Source organism: Neovison vison, chromosome 6 (genome assembly GCF_020171115.1).
Source record: "Neovison vison isolate M4711 chromosome 6, ASM_NN_V1, whole genome shotgun sequence".
Classification (NCBI taxonomy): Eukaryota; Metazoa; Chordata; class Mammalia; order Carnivora; family Mustelidae; genus Neogale; species Neogale vison.
Genome location: NC_058096.1, coordinates 166,853,393 through 166,876,555, shown reverse-complemented (window position 1 = coordinate 166,876,555; position 23,163 = coordinate 166,853,393). Strand labels below are relative to the sequence as shown.

Here is a 23,163-nt window from a genome sequence, read left to right as displayed (position 1 = left end):
CTCTGGGTTGTAAGTTCAACCCCCATGTTGGGTGTAGAGATTACTTAAAGATAAAATCTTTAAAAAAAACTCTAAAAAGAAATACATTAAACACTCATGTTGAATGGCGGCAAAAATTATAAAATACCTAGGAATCGACTTACCCAAGGAAGTCAAAGACTTATACTCTGAAACTATAAAACACTGATAAAAGAAATTGAAGATTTGGGACACCTGGGTGGCTCAGTGGGTTAAGAATATGCCTTCATCTCAGGTCATTATCGTAGGGTCCTAGGATAGAGTGCTGCATCGAGCTCTCTGCTCAGTGGGGAGCCTGCTTCCCCCTCTCTCTCTGCCTGCCTCTCTGCCTACTGGTGATCTCTCTTTGTCAAATAAATAAAATCTTATAAAAAAAAAAGAAAAAGAAACTGAAGGAGACAAATGAAAAAACATTTCACACTCATGTACAAGAAGAATTAATATTGTTAAAATTAACACCCAACACAATCTACAGACTTAATGCAATCCCTATCAAAATATCAGCAATGTTTTTCAAAACGCTAGAACAAATAATTACAAAACTTATTTAGATCCACAAAAATCCTAAATAGCCAAAGTAATCTTAAGAAAAACGAAGCTGAATTCCACATTTCAAGATATACTACAAAACTATAATAAATAAAAACAGTAGGGCTGTGACAAAAAACAGATGCATAAATCAATGGAACACAACAGAGAGCCCAGAAATAAACCTAGGATTGGACGGTCAGTTAACGCTTGACAAAGGAAGCAAGAATATCCAACGGTAAAAAGACAGTCTCTTCAACAAACGATGTTTGGAAAACTGGACAGTCACATGCAGAAGAATGAAACTGGACTGCTTTCTTACACCATACATAAAAATAAACTCAAAATGGGTTAAGGGCCTAAAAGTGAGACCTGAAACCATAAAGTCCCAGAAGAGAGCACAGACAGTAATATCTCTGACATCAGCCATACCAACATTTTTCTAGATAGGGCTCCTGAAGCAAAGGAAATAAAAGCAAAAACAAACTACTGGGACTACATCAAAATAAAAGCTTCTGCACAGCAAAGGAAACAACAAAACTAAAAGACAATACACTGAATGGGAGAAGATATCTGCAAATGATATATCCCATAAGAGGTTAATATCCAAATAAAAAAAGAGGTTAATATCCAAAATATTAGAAATTAACAACACCCAAAAACAATAATCCAGTTAAAATATGGGCAGAGGACAGGAACATTCTCCAAAGACATAAAGATGGCCAACAGACACACTGAAAAGATGCTCAACATCACACATATCAGGGAAATAGAAGTCAAAACCAGTGTGTGATATCAACTCACACCTGTCAGAATGGCTAATATAAAAAATACAAGAAACAACAACTATTGGCAAAGATGTGGAGAAAAAAGAACCCTCTTGCACGCTGGTGGGAATTCACACTATGGTATAGCCACTGTGGAAAACAGTACAGAGGTTCCTAAAAAAATTAAAAATAGAATTACCGTATGTTTCAGTCATGGCACTACTGGATATTTACTCAAAGAAACGAAAACACTGATTTGAAAAGATATATGCACTCTTATATTTATTGTAGCACTATTCATAGTGGCCAAGATATGGAAGCAACCCAAGGGTTCACTGACTGTTAAAGTGATAAGGAAGACATGGGATACACAAACACACACACACACATATATATAAAGAAATATATATAAATAGAAATATATATATACACAATGGACTATTAGCCATAAAAATGAAAGAAATGTTCCCATGTGTAACAACATAGATGGATCTGTAGGTTATCATGGTAAGTAAAATAAGTCAATTAGAGGGGAAAAAAATGCCATGACTTTCCCCATATGTGGAATTTAAGAAACAAATGAACAAATTAAAAAAAGAAATAAACAAAAAACCAGACTCTTAAATATTGAGAACACACTGAGGGTCACTAGAGTGGAGCTGGGAGGGAGAATGGGTAAAACAGGTGAGGGGGATTAAGAGTATACTTACCATGATGAGCACTGAGTAATGTACAGAACTGTGGAGTCACTGTATCATGCACCTGAAACTAATTATACTGGAATTTCTTAATCAATTTTTTCAAGAAATCTAGTCAATAATATAATAACTATGTAGTGACAGATGGTTAACAATGCTCATTGCATAATGTATGTACAAGAATTGCTGAATCACTATGTGGTACACCTGAAATGTCATATTATGTGTCAACTATATTTCAGTAAAAAATAACACTGAAAATTTTAAGAAAATTAATGTTGACTTTGGGTGGTGGCAGTTAAGAGTATCTCACATAGTAATTTTTTACTGCTTCTGAGGTCACTTTTCCGGGAGGGTTAGCAAACCTCTGCATTACTTTAAAGCTGTCCGACAGGACACATAAGATCACCATCACCGAACTGCTCAAGAGTTAAGTGAGTCAGTTCCTCACACGGTGCCAAGAACAAAACCAGGGCTCAAGAAACATGAATGCCTCTTCTTCATTTGCACACCAGGTACTTAAGTGAGAATTAGGTGTTAAAGTTTCATAAAAGTAAGAATACCAGCAGGTTAGAAAAACTTCACCTACTTCCTGCGTAACACATTACAACTCGTTGAACAGGTCAAATGACCTGAGGTAGACCTCTTCACAAACGAATCAATGGGGTGGGCTCTAGGCTAGTATTTTTTAAAGTTGAGACCCATGAGTGGGTCATGAAATCAATTACGGGGGTCACAATCATCAATTTTTTTAAGTCAAAATATAACAGAATAGAAAAATCTCAACATGCATCAACACGAATTTTTTCAGTACATTTTTGTGTGTATTGGGTTTTGACAGAGTCTGTATTATGTGTGTGTTTTATAATGGGTCATGGTCCTAAAAACTTGACAGCCAGTCTAGACTACTGTATTTATGAATGTCCAAAGAAAGGAAAGAATGGAGGGCCCTCAAAGCCCCCTCCAGGAAAGAACCCAACAATGGCTGCCCCGACTCCCAAGAGGCTCAGAGATGATGTAAAGGGACCATGGTCAGTTTTGGTTTTTTAAGACTTTTATTCTTTTAAGTTATCTCTACACCCAACATGGGGCTCAAACTCACAACCCCAAGATCAAGAGTCACATGCTCCCCTGACTGAGCCAGCCAGGTGCCCCAAGACTAGGGTCATTTTAAACAAAAGGCCCAGAGAGATTAAGTGGCTTACTCAAGAACATCTGGGCACTAAACTCAGGTGCCTTGTCTGCTCTGAGGGCTGTGCTATAGGGTCTTTAAGGATTATCCTACCCATGCTTCCTGTCCACATCCAACGGGCACTTTCCAAGCCTTCTTTCATTCCTTCCTTCCTCAAGTGCCTCCTCTGTGGCAGACATGGGCCAGGGGCTGCAGGGGATTCAGAGCTACCCAGCTGCCCCAAAAGCTTGCTGGCTTACCCCCAAGATCCTCTGAGACCACTGCTTACTTACTCCATAATCAGGACCTCCCAGCTCCTTTATCCGGACTTCCCAGTGTCCCTTCTCTCTTAGCAGTTTGTTAATTTCATCATTCAGGTCACGAATTCGGAATTCGCCTAAACCGGCTAGAAAACAAAAAACATTAATAGCGTTTCTTCAAAATAGCACTCAATGTTATACTCTTAAAAATGAACGTCAACACTTATAAAGGTATCCAGTACAAAATACTCATTTAAGTTTATAAGAAAAACCATCAACACCCAAATAAAGGAAAAACAAGGATTAGTAACAGAGTTCTCACGAGCACAGGGGGAAAAAAAAAATCCTTGAAAAACAACTTCCTCCTCGTAACTGAAGCAATCCTGCAGTTCCGTTTATCCACCTATTAGAATGTCTGAGTGGGGGCGCCTGGGTTGGCTCAGTGGGTTAAAGCCTCTGTCTTCAGCTCAGGTCATGATCCCAGGGTCCTGGGATCAAGCCCCACAGGCTCTCTGCTCGGCAGGGAGCCTGCTTTCCCCTCTCTCTCTGCCTACTTGTGATCTCTGTCTCTCAAATAAAAAAGTAAAATCTTTTTTTTAAAAAAATGTAGAAAAGAATCTGGTAACCTATTCACAAAGAAAAAAAAAATCCTATTGGGATTTCGTCAATGTTATATGCTGAGGCTTCCCATCCATGAATGTTGCGTATCTCTTCATGTGCTGGGGTCATCTCTGATTTCCTTTATCAGTGCGTTGTAGTTTTAAGCATACAGATTACAGGGGTGACTGGGTAGCTCAGTCAGTTAAGCGTCTGCCTTCGGCTTGGGTCATGATCCCAGGGTCCTGGGTTTGAGCCCCAAGTGGGGCTCCCAGATCAGCGGGAGCCTGCTTCTCCCTCTCCTCCCAACTTGTGCTCTCTCTCACCATCTCTCTCTCTCTCTCAAGAAAATAAATAAAATTAAAAAAAAAAAAAAAAGGCATACAGATCGCACATATGTTTTGTTAGATTTATACCCAAGTATTTATTGTGTTTTGGTGCTTCTGTAAATAGCACTTTTTAAAAATGTTCTAGTACCAATTTTTCAGTGCTATGTTATAAAAATAGAATTGATTTTTGTGTATTGACCTTCTATCTGTGACCCTGCTAAACTCACTTATTCATTTTAGAAATCTTTCTATAGCTTTGTTGGGATCTTCTACAGGGAAAATTACATGCTCTGAGAACAGAGACTTATAGTTCTTTCCTTCCAGTCTGTGTGCCTTTTATTTCCTTTTCTTGCTTTACTGCACTGACCAGGAACTCCAGTATGACCTAGAATATAAGTGGTGAGAATAGGTATCCACCTCATTCCTGCCCCTAGGAGGAAAGCATGCAATCTTTCACTATTAATTATGATATTAGTGATAGGTCTTTTGGTAGGGTTAAAAAAATTTTTTTCCTCTTATTCCCAGTCAGTGGAGTTTTCATCACAAGTAACAGTTAAATTTTGCCAAATATTTTTTCAATATCTACTGAGAAGGGCATGTGGTTTCTCAACTTTAGAATGGTGATTAAGTGAATTACATTAATTTTTTTTTAAATTTTTTTATTGATTTATTTGACAGAGAGGGATCACAAGCAGGCAGAGAGGCAGGCAGAGAGAGAGAGGAGGAAGCAGGCTCCCCGCTGAGCAGAGAGCCCGATGCGGGACTCGACCCCAGGATCCTGGGATCATGACCCGAGCCGAAGGCAGCGGCTCAACCCACTGAGCCACATTAATTTTTGAATGCTGAATCAGCAATGCATTCCCAGGATAAATCCCACTTGGTTGTGATTTATTACCCTTTTTATAAATCGCTGGATTTGGTTTGCTAATATTCTGTTGAAGATTTTTATGTCTACATGCATGTGGAGTATTGGTTGGCAGTTTTTTTCTATTCACATAATGTCATTTTTTAAATTTTAGTATCATGATAATGCTAATACTAAAATTTATAAAATGAATGAGGGAAGTATTCCTTCTCCTTCCCCTTCAATTTTCTGGAAGAAACTATGTTGAATTGGTATTATTTCTTCCTTAAAGGTTTGGTAGAACTGACAAGGGCCTGGAGATTTCTTTGCTGGAAGGCTTTAACGATGAATTCAGTTTCATTAACAGATACAGGGGTGCCTGGCTGATTTAGTCAGTAGAGGATGCAACTCTTGGGGTCATGAGCTCAAGCCTCACACTGGGCACAGAGTTTACTTAGAAAGAAAAAGAAAAATTTTTTTATTATTTTTTAATAGATATAGGGCTACTCAGCTTTCAATTTCCTTTTGAGCTGTGTTTCTAAACAGTGGCACTACTGAGATTTTGGGTCAAAAATTCTTTGTAGGAGGCACTGGCGGATACTTAGCGGCATCCCTGGCTTTATCCACTAGATACCTGTAGCAACCCAAGTTGTAAAAATAGAAATTTCTCCAGATCCTGACAAATGTCTCCTGGAGTGTTTTATAAATGTCAAATTGATTAACACTATTGTTCAGTTCTTCTATGTCCTTACTGATTTTCTATCTACTTGTTCTATTGAGAGAAGTGCTGAAATCCCCACATCTAATTGTGGATTTGAGAATCAACACTTTAAAAGGCAGGTTAGGGGCGCCTGGGTGGCTCAGTGGGTTAAGCCTCTCAGTGGGTTAACCCACTCCTTCGGCTCAGGTCATGATCTCAGGGTCCTGGGATCGAGCCCCACATCGGGCTCTCTGCTCAGCAGGAAGCCTGCTTCCCCCTCTCTCTCTGCCCGCCTCTCTGCCTACTTGTGATCACTCTCTCTGTGTCAAATAAATAAATAAAATCTTTAAAAAAAAAAAAAAAGGCAGGTTACCTTACCATTCTGAATTTGAGCCACTTTTTTTGAGATTTCTCCAATGATCTGTGAAAAAAAAAAAATAAAAGGTAATTCTCATGACTTTTGAACATGTCTGAAAGCACAGAACAAATGTAATCCAAAATCAGTAATTAAAAATACTTAGGGGGCACCTGGGTGGCTCAGTGGGTTAAAGCCTCTGCCTTCGGCTCAGGTCATGATCCCAGGGTCCTGGGATCAAGCCCTACATCGGGCTCTCTACTCAGCAGGGAGCCTGCTTCCCTTCCTCTCTCTCTGCCTACCTGTGATCTCTGTCTGTCAAAACAAATAAATAAAAATCTTTCAAAAAATATTTAAAAAATAAAATTTAAAAAAAATATTAAAAACAGGGGCGCCTGGGTGGCTCAGTGGGTTAGGCCGCTGCCTTCGGCTCAGGTCATGATCTCAGGGTCCTGGGGTCGAGTCCCGCATCGGGCTCTCTGCTCAGCAGGGAGCCTGCTTCCCTTCCTCTCTCTCTGCTTGCCTCTCTGCCTACTTGTGATCTCTCTCTGTCAAATAAATAAATAAAATCTTTAAAAATATATATATATTAAAAACAAAACAAAACCATAGAATCCTGGTAATGAGCCATTCAGATAATAAGAAACAACAGAATACAAAATCAAAACCACAATGAGGTTTCACCTTACACCTGCCAGAATGGCTAGAATCAAAAAGACAAGTAATAACAAGTGCTGGCAAGGATGTGGAGAAAAGAGAACCCTTGTTCTCTTTTCTTTTTCCCCCTGTTTAGTGGGAATATAGACTGGTGCAGCCACCTTGGAAAACAGTATGGAGGTTCCTTAAAAATTAAAAATAGAAAGAAATACCATATGATCCAATATTTCCACTACTGAGTATTTACCCAAAGAAAATGAAAACACTAATTTGAAAAAAATGTATGTTAACTGTAGTACTATTTACAATACCCAAGATATGGAAGCAGTTCACATGCCCAGGGACAGAAGAATGGATAAGGAAGATGTGGTGGGCATATACAATGGAATATTACTTGGCCATAAAAAAGAATGGCATCTTCCCATTTGCAACAACATGGATCGACCTAGAAAGTGTTAAGCTAAGTGAAATAAGTCAGACAAAGACAAATACCATGTGATTTCACGTATATACAGAATCAAAAAAACAAATGAATAAACAAACCAAAAAGTAGAAACAGACCCATAAATACAGAGAACCAACTCATGCTTGCCAGAGGGGCGAGGTTGGGGGATGGGCAAAATGGATGAAGGGGAGTGGGAGGTAAAGGCTTCCAATTATAGAATGATAAGTCACAGTGTGGGGAAAGGTAGAGCAGAGGGCATATAGTCAGTGGTATTATAATTGGGTTTATGGTAACAGATGGTAGCTATGTTTGTGGTGTCACCATGCTGTACACCTGAACCAATGTAACATTCTGTATCAATTACACCTCAATTCAAAAAGAAGCAATTAGAGACTTGTTACTTCTACTAAGACCAGATTCACCCAGAACATACTTGTCGTCTCCACTTCTCAGCTTTGGGCAGCTCAGTACATTCTGAGGCAAGGAAGGGTCTTCGTTCCTAAGAAGAAGCAAAATACACATGTTGCCACTGTCCTAGTTACCAGCTTTATACAGCATCCACAACTGATTCAGCCCTGAAGACTAAACATCCAATAGTCTAAATACATCTGAAGCTTCAGTTTCAGATGATCTTCAAGCCTTATGTTTCACTCTCCAGTCTCTACTTAGGAAAGAAGTATACATACAAAAACATACATACAGAGGCTGCACTGTATCTAGTAGAATGAACCACTGGAAACTACTTAAAATTCCAGAGAGATGGCCAAGTAAGCTAGGTTATATCCATTTCATGGCATACTCATATTATCTTAAGAAATAATGGCTTCGGTGTTTAGAACAAACATACACGTGTATACGTGTGTGTGTGTAAGCACGTATGTGTATAATTTTTTTTTTTAAAACAAAACAAAAGTATTGAAAGAATGGTACATATTATTCTTAACCTGGCTGAGCCTCCATGAACTGAGATCACTCACTGGTTGCAGCTTTAGAGCTGCTCTCCATGGCACTTCCTATATTAGACAGAGCTGGGATAATATGGGAAGCTAATTATCATAATACAAAGAAGGCGGAAGAACAAGCAGCTAGATCATCACACTGCCCCAGCTAGAGGGAGGTACACGTAGAATTCACAGGTACAGACTCATAAGAATGTCAGCGAGCACAGACAAGGAACAGGAAATCTAGCCTGCTCAGAAGGGAGTTTTACCACATTTGTTCTTGAGACTTTACAATTCACGAGGAAGCTTTACACCAACCTTCACTTTTCCCTCTTCCAGCTGAGCTTGGCGAAATCTTGCTAAGGCCGTCCTATCAGAAAGAGAGAAAACTCCGTAAGATACTGCTCCCAGAGTTGTCACCCAAGTTCCTAGATGGGGTAGATCAGCTCATGACCATCATGTAAGGTATTCATTAATATGACCCATATATATATTATTATATACTTTTTTTTAACTGTCCAAAGTATTTGTTAGTTGTTTATTTATCAAGGCAAACAATTCCATAACCCAATATTCACGCTTCATAGTTCAGGAACATAGGTCAGTGACAAACTTCAATTGAACTCAACCCAAAGAAATTCTTTACATTCCAAAATCACTTTGCACTCTAAAAGATACCAGCCTTCTTCATCTCCTCAAAATCTTTCATGGAATCATAATTTCTGAGATATCTGCACATGCCTTCTTTCTTGGTTCAGCCACAGCAAACTTCTAGAAAGCTGCAACCCCCAGGGATACAACGAAGGCTCCAACAACATGAAATCGCAGACGCTTGGCCAGAAAGCCTCGCACCTGACGTTCCGTCAAAGCACTGGAATTCATGGTAGTTATTCTCCTCAAAACCAACCTCAAACCTAACGTCCTTCCTAACTGATAAAGAAATGGACCTATTATATACTTTTTCATAATACTTATTCATTAAAAAAAAAAAAGAGCATACACGAGAATGTGAAAGAGATTATGACACCACAGAGAAGTTATGGGTTTCCATGTTCCAACAGTGAGGGACTTAAAAAAGCCATTGGTGTTCCTGCACATCCAAGTAACTATTTTACTTACACTGGATGTGAAGACTGTGGGGAACTCCAAGCATAAGACCACTGTGGTGAGCAACAAACACATCCAGATGTTAAAAGACTAATAACATGGGGTGCCCAGTTGTCACTCTCACACCCCCTGCACCATCCCCAAGTGAGCTAATGTTTAACCAGTATAAGTTCTGGGATCTGTCAGAAAACACTAATGGGTAAAACAAACAGCAAATATGGGAATACTATTTTAACACATGTAGAGAAAGAAACATACCAAAAGGACCAAACACAAAAAGAGCTCCGTGGTGAAAATTAAGTAACATAAAATTTACAAACAAAATTAAGTTGATACTTACATGGCCTTTTCTGCATTTCGGGCCTAAGAGAGAAGGGAAGAAAAATGCCCATGTTTAAAATACCCTTTTTTTCATGTACTATTTAGAGAAAAGTATCACAAGAACAGTCACAAACATAAAGTTTGACTTTAAAGGAAAACTAGTATATGTACACTGTAATGACAACAACAACAGCAAAAAAAAATCAACAGATGTCCAAATCCTGTGACTTTTTACACTGCTCCCTCCACCTAAAATCTTTACCTCTCCACTATCCCCACCTCCTTGGATCTGGCTAACTCCTATCCATCCTTCAATATGTATCATCTGTGTCATCACCATCCCAGAAAGTTCTTCTGTAGCCCCTTCTTCCCAACAGGGCTGCTACCTTTTGTTTGGGTTTATAACTACTGTGGTCCTTTCCACCCAGCATCCCAACTGTTTCCTGCCAGCAGAATTTGAGAAAGAAAAGGCTGGCTTTTTCAAACTGAGTTTTATGTAAGTATTGTCATACTAGTGTCAAGACAAATGTCCCTGAAACACAGTGTCAAGCACAGAACATGTTTTCTGGGTTGTAGTATAAGTATTTATGCTTATACTTGTACTTGTTGAGTCAGGGACTTGAATTTTACTCTCAGCTTACCATCCCTGAGAAGCAGTCTCTGTTTCCCCATCTTTACAATAGGGATCATACCTCTTATCTCATAGAGATGTCATGATGACTTGATGAGAAAATACCTGAAAACATCAGGTATGCAGTTTATACTCAGCAAAAGCGAGCTCAATTTAGGTATCCTTTCTAGTCCTCCCTTTCAATGACCACAGGAAAAAACTTGGCGAAAGCTGGGTGAATACATGAATACATTATCTACTAAGGAATAAAACAGTGCAGCTTTCCCAGGGGAAATCATCATCTTGAAGGCTGAGGCAGTGTCCTACCTATTTCATTAAATCCTACAGATTCTGAATATTTAATTTAATGTTTCTCAATGGTTACTCCTAAAATACCATGGTAGGTGCTAGCAATTGAGCCATGGATCTTCTTCTTGAGGGAACTTCTTGGAACTTCCCCCTCACCCCCAGTGAATAAATGTGATAAGGGAATATACCCAGGATAATGTAAGCCCACAAATACAAATGTGTGATGGTTAGAGTGTTATAAAATAACCAACAACTCCTGTACCCAGAAATATCCAGGCCCAGGGAGCCCTCTCCCCTGCCAGGGAATGGAGAGATGGATTCCCTATGCTTGCTCGAGTTCAGAAAGGAAGAGCCTCAAGGCTGAACAGAGCAGTATGAAGCAGTAATTTGGGGCATATTCTCCCACAGAAAGGGCTGCTTCTTTTTTTTTTTTTTAAATAAACATATAATGTATTTTTATCCCCAGGGGTACAGGTCTATGAATCGCCAGATTTACACACTTCACAGTACTCACCATAGCACATACCCTCCCCAATGTCCATAACCCTACCTCCCTCTTCCAACTCCCCACAGCAACCCTCAGTTTGTTTTCTGAGATTAAGAGTCACTTATGGTTAGTCTTCTGTTCATAGCAAAGGAAACAGTTAACAAAACCAAAAGACAACTGACAGAATGGGAGAAGATATTTGCAAACGACATATCAGATAAAGGACTAGTGTCCAAAATCTATAAAGAACTTAACAAACTCAACACCCAAAGAACAAATAATCCAATCAAGAAATGGGCAGAGGACATGAACAGACGTTTCTGCCAAGAAGACATCCAGATGGCCAACAGACACATGAAAAAGTGCTCCATATCACTCGGCATCAGGGAAATACAAATCAAAACCACAATGAGATATCACCTCACACCAGTCAGAATGGCTAAAATCAACAAGTCAGGAAATGACAGATGCTGGCGAGGATGCGGAGAAAGGGGAACCCTCCTACACTGTTGGTGGGAATGCAAGCTGGTGCAACCACTCTGGAAAACAGCATGGAGGTTCCTCAAAATGTTGAAAATAGAACTGCCCTATGACCCAGCAATTGCACTACTGGGAATTTACCCTAAAGATACAAACGTAGTGATCCAAAGGGGCACGTGCACCCGAATGTTTATAGCAGCAATGTCCACAATAGCCAAACTATGGAAAGAACCTAGATGTCCATCAACAGATGAATGGATCAAGAAGATGTGGTATATATATACAATGGAATACTATGCAGCCATCAAAAGAAACGAAATCTTGCCATTTGCGACAACATGGATGGAACTAGAGCGTATCATGCTTAGCGAAATAAGTCAAGCGGAGAAAGACAACTATCATATGATCTCCCTGATATGAGGGAGTGGTAATGCAACATGGGGGCTTAAGTGGGTAGGAGAAGAATCCATGAAACAAGATGGGATAGGGAGGGAGACAAACCATAAGTGACTCTTAATCTCACGAAACAAACTGTGGGTTGCTGGGAGGAGGGGGTTTGGGAGAAGGGAGGTAGGGTTATGGACATTGGGGAGGGTATGTGCTTTTGGGTAAATTGGAAGGGGAGATGAACCATGAGAGACTATGGACTCTGAAAAACAATCTGAGGGGTTTGAAGTGGCGGGGGGGTGGGAGGTTGGGGTACCAGGTGGTGGGTATTATAAAGGGCACAGCTTGCATGGAGCACTGGGTGTGGTGAAAAAATAATGAATACTGTTTTTCTGAAAATAAATAAATTGGAAAAAAATGGAAAAAAAAAAAAAGAAATGTCTGTTCATGTCTTCTGCCCATTTCTTGATTGGATTATTTGTTCTTTGGGTGTTGAGTTTGCTAAGTTCTTTATAGATTTTGGACACCAGCCCTTTATCTGATATGGCGTTTGCAAATATCTTCTCCCATTCTGTCAGCTGTCTTTTGGTTTTGTTAACTGTTTCCTTTGCTGTGCAAAAGCTTTTGATCTTGATGAAGTCCCAATAGTTCATCTTTGCCCTTGCTTCCCTTGTCTTTGGCGATGTTCCTAGGAAGAAGTTGCTGCGGCTGAGGTCGAAGAGGTTGCTGCCTGTGTTCTCCTCAAGGATTTTGATGGATTCCTTTCTCACATTGAGGTCCTTCATCCATTTTGAGTCTATTTTCATGTGTGGTGTAAGGAAATGGTCCGATTTCATTTTTCTGCATGTGGCTGTCCAATTTTCCCAACACCATTTATTGAAGAGACTGTCTTTTTTCCATTGGACATTCTTTCCTGCTTTGTCAAAGATTAGTTGACCATATAGTTGAGGGTCTATTTCTGGGCTCTCTATTCTGTTCCATTGATCTATGTGTCTGGTTTTGTGCCAGTACCATGCTGTCTCGATGACAACAGCTTTGTAATAGAGCTTGAAGTCCGGAATTGTGATGCCACCAACTTTGGCTTTTTTTTTCAATATTCCTTTGGCTATTCGAGGTCTTTTCTGGTTCCATATAAATTTTAGAATTATTTATTCCATTTCTTTGAAAAAATGGATGGTATTTTGATAGGAATTTCATTAAATGTGTAGATTGCTTTAGGTAGCATAGAAATTTTCACAATATTTGTTCTTCCAATCCATGAGCATGGAACATTTTTCCATTTCTTTGTGTCTTCCTCAATTTCTTTCATGAGTACTTTATAGTTTTCTGAGTATAGATTCTTAGTCTCTTTGGTTAGGTTTATTCCCAGGTATCTTACAGTTTTGGGTGCAATTGTAAATGGGGTTGACTCCTTAATTTCTCTTTCTTCTGTCTTGTTGGTATAGAGAAATGCAACTGATTTCTGTGCATTGATTTTATATCCTGACACTTTACTGAATTCCTGTACAAGTTCTAGCAGTTTTGGAATGGAGTCTTTTGGGTTTTCCACATATAGTATCATATCATATGCGAAGAGTGACAGTTTGGCTTCTTCTTTGCCGATTTGGATGCCTTTAATTTCCTTTTGTTGTGTGATTGCAGAGGCTAGGACTTCTAATACTATGTTGAATAGCAGTGGTGATAATGGACATCCCTGCATGTTCCTGACCTTAGCGGAAAAGCTTTCAGTTTTTCTCCATTGAGAATGATATTTGCGGCGGGTTTTTCATAGATGGCTTTGATAATATTGAATTATGTGCCAAAAGGGCTGCTTCTAGCCCACTGATTTCTTCTTCGGATCTTGGGCTCATTAATCTACAAGAGCTTGCAATAAATACATCTACAACCTTATTACTGCGTCGTTTGGTTCTTACGGGGGCTTCACTTAATGAAAATATTATGGTTACCAAGATGTATGAGCAACTTTTTCGTACCAGCGCGATGTGCATTCTCACATTTACTCGTCGTGAGCGCTACTGAACGAATGGAGACGCCAACAGACCACTCCAGACCACAGAGATCACATCCTCACGCAATAACACTGTATCATCCGTTCAATCGTTACTGAACACCCACAACGTGCCAGACGCCGTTTTAGACATTAAGAAAGCAATGGTGAAAAAACCCTGACCTCGTGAAGTTTGTATCTCGTGGGGGAGGCCGGGAACACATAAATCAAACAACCCAGAAACATATTGTCACAACCGCTGTTCATCTCCCGTATGGGTGAACTTGGGGACAAACAAGTGGGCCCATGCCGGGCACCGTGACTTGGGGCCGGTCCTTGCGCCTCTCTATGCCTTACTATTCCCGAGCGGTAACTTAAAGTGCTTGATCCACATGAAAATACTATCGGAAAAGATAACTCCTCCGCTCCCGAGGTTCCCGTTTCCTCCCCCAACTTCTGACAGATGAAGCACGGAGGAAAAAAACCCAAGTTACTGGTAGCCCAGGAGCCTGAAGCCTGCAGTGATGCCCGGCTGCGCGCACCTACACCACGAGCACCCCGAATGGGGCCGGGAGTCCTCACAGCCCGCCCGCTCGCCCGCCTCATCATGCACCCACCCAACTCACCATGGTTGAGCGAGGGTGCCGCCTTGGGGCCGCGTGGCCCCAGCCCCCGGAGCTTCACCGCCTCCCGCGAGGCAGACCCTAACAGGAACAGAAATACCCTATGCGATCGCTCTGCCAATTTTTCTGTCGGAAGGGCAAAAGGGAAGGACCGGAAGTGGGGAGCCGGAAGTGAAGTTGAAGAATTGACAAGGGGAGGAGGAAACGTGAGCGCGCTCCTGTAAGGCTGGTCCTCCCCAGGAGTCTGGAGGTTGCACCAATACAGGCGTACGAAAAATGGGCGGGGCGGGTGTTGGCAAAATTGCGCTTGCGTAGTGAGATTGATATGGTTGGCTTAGCCCCCTGGTTTTGATCTCGCGATAACAAGTGCAAATTTTCTCGCGTTAATTATTGGTATTGCGGAAGCCGGCGATACATGCTGCTGCTGAGACTGAGCTGTTTGGCGCTGGTAGTGTAGGTCGCATCCCTCCGTCCGCCTTTCTGCTTCTTTTGGTGAGAGCAAGTGTGCCCTTGTGGAAATCGCTCATCCTCAAGCCTCCGAACGAAGTCCTCCCAGCCTGCGCAGAAGAGGGTAGGCAGCTCCAGAAGTGGAAGGCGCAGACTCCAGCTAGCGGGCGCTGAAACGCCTCTTTGGGCAGAGCTGAGCGAGTGCTCTCCAGGAGTTCCAGCTGGCCGAGCTTCGTTAATTCCTTCGCGTTTTCCTGTCATTTGCGTGCGGCCTTTTCCCGAGCTCTTCTGGAGTCGCGGGCCTTATCAGAGCTGGACCGGTACTTGAAGTCACTTTCTTTTAAAGTAAAAAAATGTAAGGACCGGGGAAGAAAAAGCTACCTACTCGGAGAAGGAGGTTGGTTAGAGAGGTGGTATGTGTAGCACTACCAGAGAGATGCGGTCAGTGTGTGATGAGCTTACTGCTACGATAAGATGATCGTTAGACAAGGACCCAGGAACACGGTAGAGGCCACTTGATGGGTGATCATGGTTCTGGGGGCTCCTCCCGTATGGTGTCCAGAGCTGTGGTGTGGAATTCAGGGGAAGGAAGGTAGCAAATTAAGCCAGTAACAGCAGCTCTCCCTTTTCAGTGCCTTCCTCTGCCAGAAGACCTAACCAATGGTGAGCACTTCGGCTCCAACCTGAGACACAAGTCCGTGGGGGGAGGCGGAGGGGAAAGCAGCTAATTTGTGGTTCAGGATCAGGCAGGACAAGTACTTGGAAGAGTAGACACCAGAATCCCATGCCTGAACCATGGTAAGGACGTTGTCTCCTTAAAAGTTTCAGGTGGGCGTTTGGCCATCCAACCAGACTCCACCTTCCCACGTTTCTGGCAGCTAGTTATGGATTTGTGATTATATAATAGTCAATGGGAATTGAATGAGAGGAATGTGTTGCCACTTAGGCAGTGTCATGAAAAGTATGGACATGACTTTCCCTTCTCTGCTGAGAGGCGAGTATGGCAACAGCCACCTTGAACTCAGAAATGGAAGAATTGTGAGGATGCCAGAGCCACCTCCCAGCTGTGGAATATCTAGCTCTGTAGAATGAGAGAAAAATAAACATCGTCTTGTTTAAGCTGCTGCATTTGGGGGGTCTTTTATTGCCTTTATTAACCTTTACCATAAGTAACACATAACAAAGCTTGTTGATCCCAAACAAGCAAGGTCATTCCTCACTCAAATGAGTTTTTCTGAGACAGAAGTTTCTCAGACTTCTGTATCTTGACCCATTAAATCCCTGACACTAGGATGCAGAGGTCATATGAAACAGGATTCATAAGTCATTACCTATATTGATTGTCCTTCCAGCATTCGTTCTGCCTACCCACTTACCTGAACTCCATTTGGGAATCTTAGGGTTCAGGGGAAGGAAACTACATTCCCAGCTTTAAGAACAGAATAAGAAATCTAGGTTAAGCTAAACAATCCATGTCATCTCCCTATGAATATTGATTGAGTGGTGGGCTTAAGACCCAGGCTGACCCAGAGTGAGTCTCCAGACTTTGCTTGCAGTGCTGGGTGGATGTCAGAACAAACGTAATACCAGAGCTGCTGTCAGCCACTCTAGGACTCCAAGACAAGACTCAGTATTTGGGGACCTAAGTGAGTTGCTGAATAAGGCCTCAAGCCCACAGCTCAGTCTTCACTTATATAGACCAATAAACTCTCTTTAGTGTAGAAACCAGTAAGAGTCAGACTTACCATAAACTAAGAGCATCCTGATGATACCATTCATCCTGCCACAGTCTGCTAATGTCCTTTCTTTCTCTGTGCACACTGGTCCTGTCTGCCCATACTGTTCCTTCTGCCCGCAGCACCCTTCCTTCATTTTGCTACCCAACTAATCTCATTTATGCCTTCCTCATTTGAGACAATTTAGACAGCCTTAGATGACTTAACCTCTGTGTTTAATTTCTAGTCTGTGAAATTGCCATAATAGTATTTACCTATTTTCATTTTTCCTCATTCATGATATTGGGGCATTTGCTTTAGAGTTGTTAAAAGAAGCAACTATATATAAGGCGCTCAGAACAGATCTATGTGAAGTACTCAATTATTTTAAAACCAAAAACCCCATGATCTGCAAGTCACATCTGTTATGTGGCCCTACCGAAGTCTATGTAGTCAGCTGGTCCAGCCTCAGGGACTCCGTAAGAGCTCTTTTGGCCTGCTTTTTTTTTTTTTTTTTTTTTTTTAAGAATCTATTTGTCAGAACGAGCACAAGCAGGGGAAATGGGAGAGGAAGAAGCAGGCTCCCAGCTGAGCAGGGAACCTGCTGAAGGGCTGGGTCCCAGGACTGGGATCATGACCTGAGCTGAAGGCAGTCACTTAACCAACTGAGCCACCCAGGCATCTCTCTGATGACCTTTAAATAACCGAATTTAAGATTTACAGGCTTTGCCCTATTGGAATCTTATCTTGTTTTGTTTTTTATCTCTGCCCCACAGGTCTGGCTGGTGAGATAGGATAGCCAAATGAGTAAAGCAACAGAGACACTAGCACTGTACTGCCTTTTTTGGTGTGCCAACAGCCCCAACTTACATTGTTTCTCAGCCACCCTGTAAATCTGAACAGCCTGTTGTATTGCTAAGATTTTCTGTACTTAGATCCCAGCGTCAATCCTAAATAGCTTACTTATCTATGCATCTACAATTGAGACCTATCATTAGATCACATCACTAATCTACAGAACTGTAAACTGACCAGCAGGCTGAATTTGGCCTACAGGGTTGGTTTTGACTTCTGTCGTGAAGAACCGGAAAATCTCACAGAAATCCTGATATGAGGCAACACTAAACCCTTCTTCGTGCTCGGTAACTGTCAATACAGGTGAAAACCCTGGGTGGCTGAGTTGGTTAAGCATCTAGCTCTCAGGGTCTTGAGTTCAAGCCCTGCATTGGGCTCCACGCTGAGTGTGGAGCCTACTTAAAGAAAAATGCAAGTAAAACATCCTAATGTTAAGGGTGCCTAATGTTAGGGGCTCAGTCATTAAGCGTTTGCATTCCGCTCGGTTCATGATCCCAGGGCCCCACATCAGGCTCCCGGCTCCCCAGGAAGCTTGGTTCTCCCTCTCCCACTCCCCCTGCTTATGTTCCCTCTCTCGCTTTTTCGCTGTTCCCTGTCAAATAAATAAATAAAATCTTTATTTAAAAATCCTAATGTTAGGGGCACCTGGGTGGCTCAGTAGGTTAAAGCCTCTGCCTTCAGCTCAGGTCATGATCTCGGGGTCCTGGGCTCGAGCCCTGAATCGGGCTCTCTGCTCAGCAGGGAGCCTGCTTCCCCCCACCCCCCGCCAACGCCTGTCTCTCTGCCTACTTGTGATCTGTCAAATTAAAAAAAAAAATCTTAAAAGAATCTTAAAAAAAAATCCTAATGTTAGGTCAGTGCATGTTAAAATCTACAAGAGGTTTGGAACTGGGCAATTGACAAAGGCTGGAAGCATTATGGGGATGATAGGAAAAACCTAGAATGCTTTCTGCAAATGGTTAGGACAAACATGGATAATAACAACTCTGCTAGTGAGGACTCAGAAGGAAGTGAAGAGCTCAACAGAGAAAATCTGTGTCTTAGAGAATACATAAATAGAAATAGGACACTAAAAGCACTGCTGGTGAGGGCTCAGAAGGAATTGGGGAATGTTATCAGAAATTGGAAAAGGGATGTCTGGGTGGCTCAGCGGGTTAAAGACTGCATTCAGCTCAGGTCATGATCCTGGGATGGAGCCCCGCATCAGGCTCTCTGCTCAGTGGGGAGCCTGCTTCCCCCTCTCTCTTTGCCTGCCTCTCTGCCTATTTGTGATCTCTGTCAAATGAATAAATAAAATCTTTTTTTGAAAAACTGGAAAAAAGTGAAATCCCTATATGATAGAAATGTAGCTGAGTTGTAGACTAGTTATGTGGAAGGTGGAATTTGTATATGACTAACTTGGATATTTAGCTAAGAGGGGTTTTGGTTTCTTTTTTGATGCTTATAGTAAAATGCAAGAGCAAAGAGATAACCTAAGGAAGTACTGTTAAAACAGATCCTGAACTTGATGATTTGAGAAAATCTTAGCCTATCCATACTACAAAAGATGCTAAAATTAGGAGGTTCACTGGAAAGTTTGCTCTGGAGAAAAAGCTAAGGGTGTGGTTGAACCACCTTTTTCTAGTGCCTCAGAATGATCAAAAGGTCAGAATATTCATCCACTTTGGAGATAGGGTAAGAGATTAGGTGTGTGACTTCTGAATCCTTTCAAGCATTGCAGCAGAACCCAGGACAGAGATGGAATTATCCAGGAAAGTTCTGTGGAGGAGCCTCTTGTCTAATGAAGTGAATTCCCATGACAATCACAGAAGACCCATAAGGTTGTACTGCCAGCTTGGACTCCAATGGACAGAAAAAGAACAAAATGAAAAAAGGCTGTTGAATTCCCAAAATTTTATATGGAGGAAACAAGCTGATAAATCTACTCAGCTATACTGGGACGCCTGGGTGGCTCAGTCAGTTAAGCATCTACCCTTGGCTCAGCATCTACCATTGGCTCAGGTCATGATCCTGGGGTCCTGGGATCTAGTCCCGCATCAGGCTCCTTGCTCAACACAGAGCCTGCTTCTCCCTCTGCCTGTCGCTCCCCCTGCTTGTGCTCATTCTGTTAAAAAGAAAAAGAAAAAGAAAAAAAGAAAAGGGGTTGGCTCCTGGGAGGTCAGCTTGAGCCTGGAGAATATCCTCAACCATTAAACCTGATACTGTTTGCCCAGCTAGATTTTTAAATTGAGACCAGTGACTCCCTTTACCCTTCTAGTTTCTCCCATTTTAAAGGGCCATATCTGTTACTAATGTCCTATACCTTTATTACATTGACTTTTGGGAGAAGATAACTTAAAACCAAACCACAGATGGGGAGGAATTTCACCCCAGGATAGATCATATCTAGCTCTCACCTATACCTGATTGATTGGATTATTTTTTGTAAAGATTTATTTATCTGGCAGAGATCACATGTAGGCAGAGAGGCAGGCAGAGAGAGGTGGAGGGAAGCAGGCTCCCCACCGAGCAGAAAGTCCAATGACGGGCTCGAACCCAGGACCCCAGGATCACGACCCGAGCCGAAGGCAGAGGCTTTAACCCACTGAGCAACCCAGGCGCCCCTCACCTATACCTGATTTAGACAATGAGACTTGGGATTTGGGATCCAAGACTTAGAAATGTTGCTTTGGTAGTGTGTAGTGGTCGACACTTGGGGTGACGCTGGGATGAAATGAATGCATTCTGCATGTGAGATGGCTGTGAAATCTTTAGGGGCCAGAGTCCAGACTAAGGAAGAATAATAACCTGCCAAAGTGTACATGTCCTAATTCCCACCACCTGTGAATGTTACTATACATGGCCAAGGTTCTTTTGGGATGTGATGAAGTTACATCATCAATAGGTAGCTAACACAGTGATTGAGTCCTTGTCCAGGGGCAAGAACACCCTTGAATGGATCCTGTAGAAGTCTGTCCCTAGCAGAAAATAAGATGTGACAATATGAGCATAAAATAGTAAAAATGAGGGGTGCCTGGGTGGCGTAGTCGGGTGAGCCTTGGACTCCTGGGTTTCACCTCAGGCCATGATCTCAGGGTTTTAAGATCAGGCCCGACCTTGGGCTCCCCACTCAGATTGAGATTCTCTCCCCCTCTCCCACCGGCCCTTCCCCCACCCTCTAATAAGTAAAATCTTAAAAAAAAAAAAAAAGGAATTTGTAAAAGCCCATGAGTTCATACTTTTGCTAAGAAAAGTTAAAAGTTAGGGTGTCTGGGTGGCTCAGTGGGTTAAAGCCTCTGCCTTCGACTCAGGTCATGATCTCAGGGTCCTGGGATGGAGTCCCGCATCGGGCTCTCTGCTCTGCAGGGAGCCTGCTTCCTCCTCCTCCTCCTCTCTCTCTCTGCTTGCCTCTCTGCCTACTTGTGATCTCTGTCTGTCAAATATATAAATAAAATCTTTTTTTTTAAAGATTTTATTTATTTATTTGACAGAGAGAAATCACAAGTAGACGGAGAGGCAGGCAGAGAGAGAGAGAGAGAGAGAGGGAAGCAGGCTCCCTGCTGAGCAGAGAGCCCGATGCGGGACTCGATCCCAGGACCCTGAGATCATGACCTGAGCCGAAGGCAGTGGCTTAACCCACTGAGCCACCCAGGCGTCTTTAAAAAAAAAGTTAAAAGTTAGTTAAAAATTAGTTGCAAAGATATAAACATGAAGGAGTTCTGTTAAGGGAACTTATATAGATGTATTTTTTTTAAAGATTTTATTTATTTGTCAGAGAGCATAAGCAGGGAAGCAGCAGGCAAAGCAGGCAGAGGGAGAAGTAGGCTCCCCACTGAGCAGGGAGCCCAATGTGGAACCTGGGATCATGACCTGAGGCGAAGGCAGACACCAACCGACTGAGCCACCCAGGCATCCCCAGATTATTCTTAGTAAGTGTACTTTTCACCTGCAAAAAATTGAATAAAAATGTCCATTTTATATGAGCTGCCAAAGTGAGCATGAATAAAAATGTCCAAAATCAGCTAAACAATCCAGAAAATTTATAAACTATACAAAGAATAGAAAGGTCCGATCAACACCTGCAGCCTAATAAAAAAATATTTCAAGAACACTTTGTTTCTAGAAGAAACATTTTTAAATGTGCTTAAAATATAGGGATTGGGAGACCTGTTGCTGAATGACCATACTAGGAGAAACTGTTACAAAAGAGGATTCAAGCTCACTTGCAACATCTCAGACATTAATCACCTTTGGACTTCTGTGTCCTAATTTAGGGCTAACCAGCCCAAAATACCAGAAACTCCCATGCTGATAACCCGAGATGAGATGGTATCCTTTTTCTCTTGGGTCTGAGAGTGTTTACACTCCAGAACAAATATATAAATGGAATATGGTAGAATTATAAAATCCTGGGGTACCTAATCATTAGGATGGCGTCACAAAGGCAGAACATTCTACAGTTATAAACAAAATTTAAAACCACTGTATTTGTAGTGTTTCCAATTTTCAAAGCCAGATTAAATTTGTAGTCAGTTTAAATTTAGAACAAATTTAGAATCAAGATCAAAATGCCTAAGGAAAACTGATTTTCAAAATGTTCCTCAGGTTTAACAGAGTATGCATTACACAAAGTTCAAAATAGTAGACTGCTCCTCCATGCATGAAAGCATTAGACAATCTCTCAATTAAGAGAAGCCAAGTAGCTATTGTCCTCAGAGGGACGTGGGCTCTTTTCCAGTTCTCTATAGCACCACCTCCTCCATCTCCCAGCTGACCAGCTTCATTCACATCACCATCTGCTGCCTTCCAAAGGCTCTGGAGTTAATGGCATGCATTAAAGGTATCCCTGATCTGGTTCAACCAGGCCTTCCTTATCTCAGACTTGCCAAACATACTGAGAGGTATTCCTCTCAAGGTGGCATATAAACAATCTGATGGCACTGTAGAAGTTTGCATAAAATAAGTACCATTTATTATTCCAGTTAAGTGGTAGGCCCTTTATGAGTAACATTTTGTGTAATCCATCACAGTGATCCCGCAAAATACAAGTTTTGGGTTTTTTTCCTTCACTTTATATTTGAGGAAACCGGAGCTTAGAACTGCTTGCTGTTTCAAATTGGAACAGACATTCCAGTCAAGTCTGACACCACAGCCTATAATGGTTGCATGATGCTATGGTGCCTAAAATGGACAAGGCTCTGCAGCTAAAATCAGGTTTTTGGAGGCCCAGGTACTGCAGTACCAATAGACCTTGGGGGATAAAGTGAAATATAACTTGGCCAGCATTTAGAAGTCATACCTATTAATTCCTGGGGTCTTCTATCCTGGGCTTGCATTTTTAAGGATTTAAGGTCCTTTAACTATTTGTTCTTTATAACTGAAGTATTGGTAGAGATCTAGTTATCATCTGTGGCTGCTAAAACCATGAGGTGCAAGACTATTGGAAGACTTTATAATAGAAAACACTGAAATCACCGCAACCTATGGATCAAGACTAGTACCACCAGAAGTAAGGCAACCTGACATTATGTCCCTCCTGATGTGAT

At 41.7% G+C, this 23,163-nt stretch overlaps 1 protein-coding gene and 1 long non-coding RNA gene across 2 annotated transcripts in view; one reads left to right on the top strand and one right to left on the bottom strand.

Moving 5' to 3' along the window:
- Positions 1-14,793, bottom strand: part of ISY1 (ISY1 splicing factor homolog) — a 29,184-nt gene extending 14,391 nt beyond the window's left edge. The window contains exons 1-6 of the mRNA XM_044252898.1: positions 14,625-14,793; positions 9,758-9,780; positions 8,629-8,680; positions 7,803-7,868; positions 6,291-6,333; positions 3,476-3,588 (exon numbers count right to left, since the gene is read on the bottom strand). Of these exons, the coding sequence (XP_044108833.1) occupies positions 3,476-3,588; positions 6,291-6,333; positions 7,803-7,868; positions 8,629-8,680; positions 9,758-9,780; positions 14,625-14,627 (300 nt within the window). The 5' untranslated portion in view covers positions 14,628-14,793. The remainder of the gene's footprint in view (positions 1-3,475; positions 3,589-6,290; positions 6,334-7,802; positions 7,869-8,628; positions 8,681-9,757; positions 9,781-14,624) is intronic.
- Positions 14,794-15,041: 248 nt separating this feature from the next.
- On the top strand, positions 15,042-16,192 carry LOC122910602. The gene is made up of 2 exons (XR_006385252.1): positions 15,042-15,423; positions 15,701-16,192. It is a non-coding gene; the product is annotated as an uncharacterized LOC122910602 (long non-coding RNA).
- Positions 16,193-23,163: the final 6,971 nt, after the last annotated feature.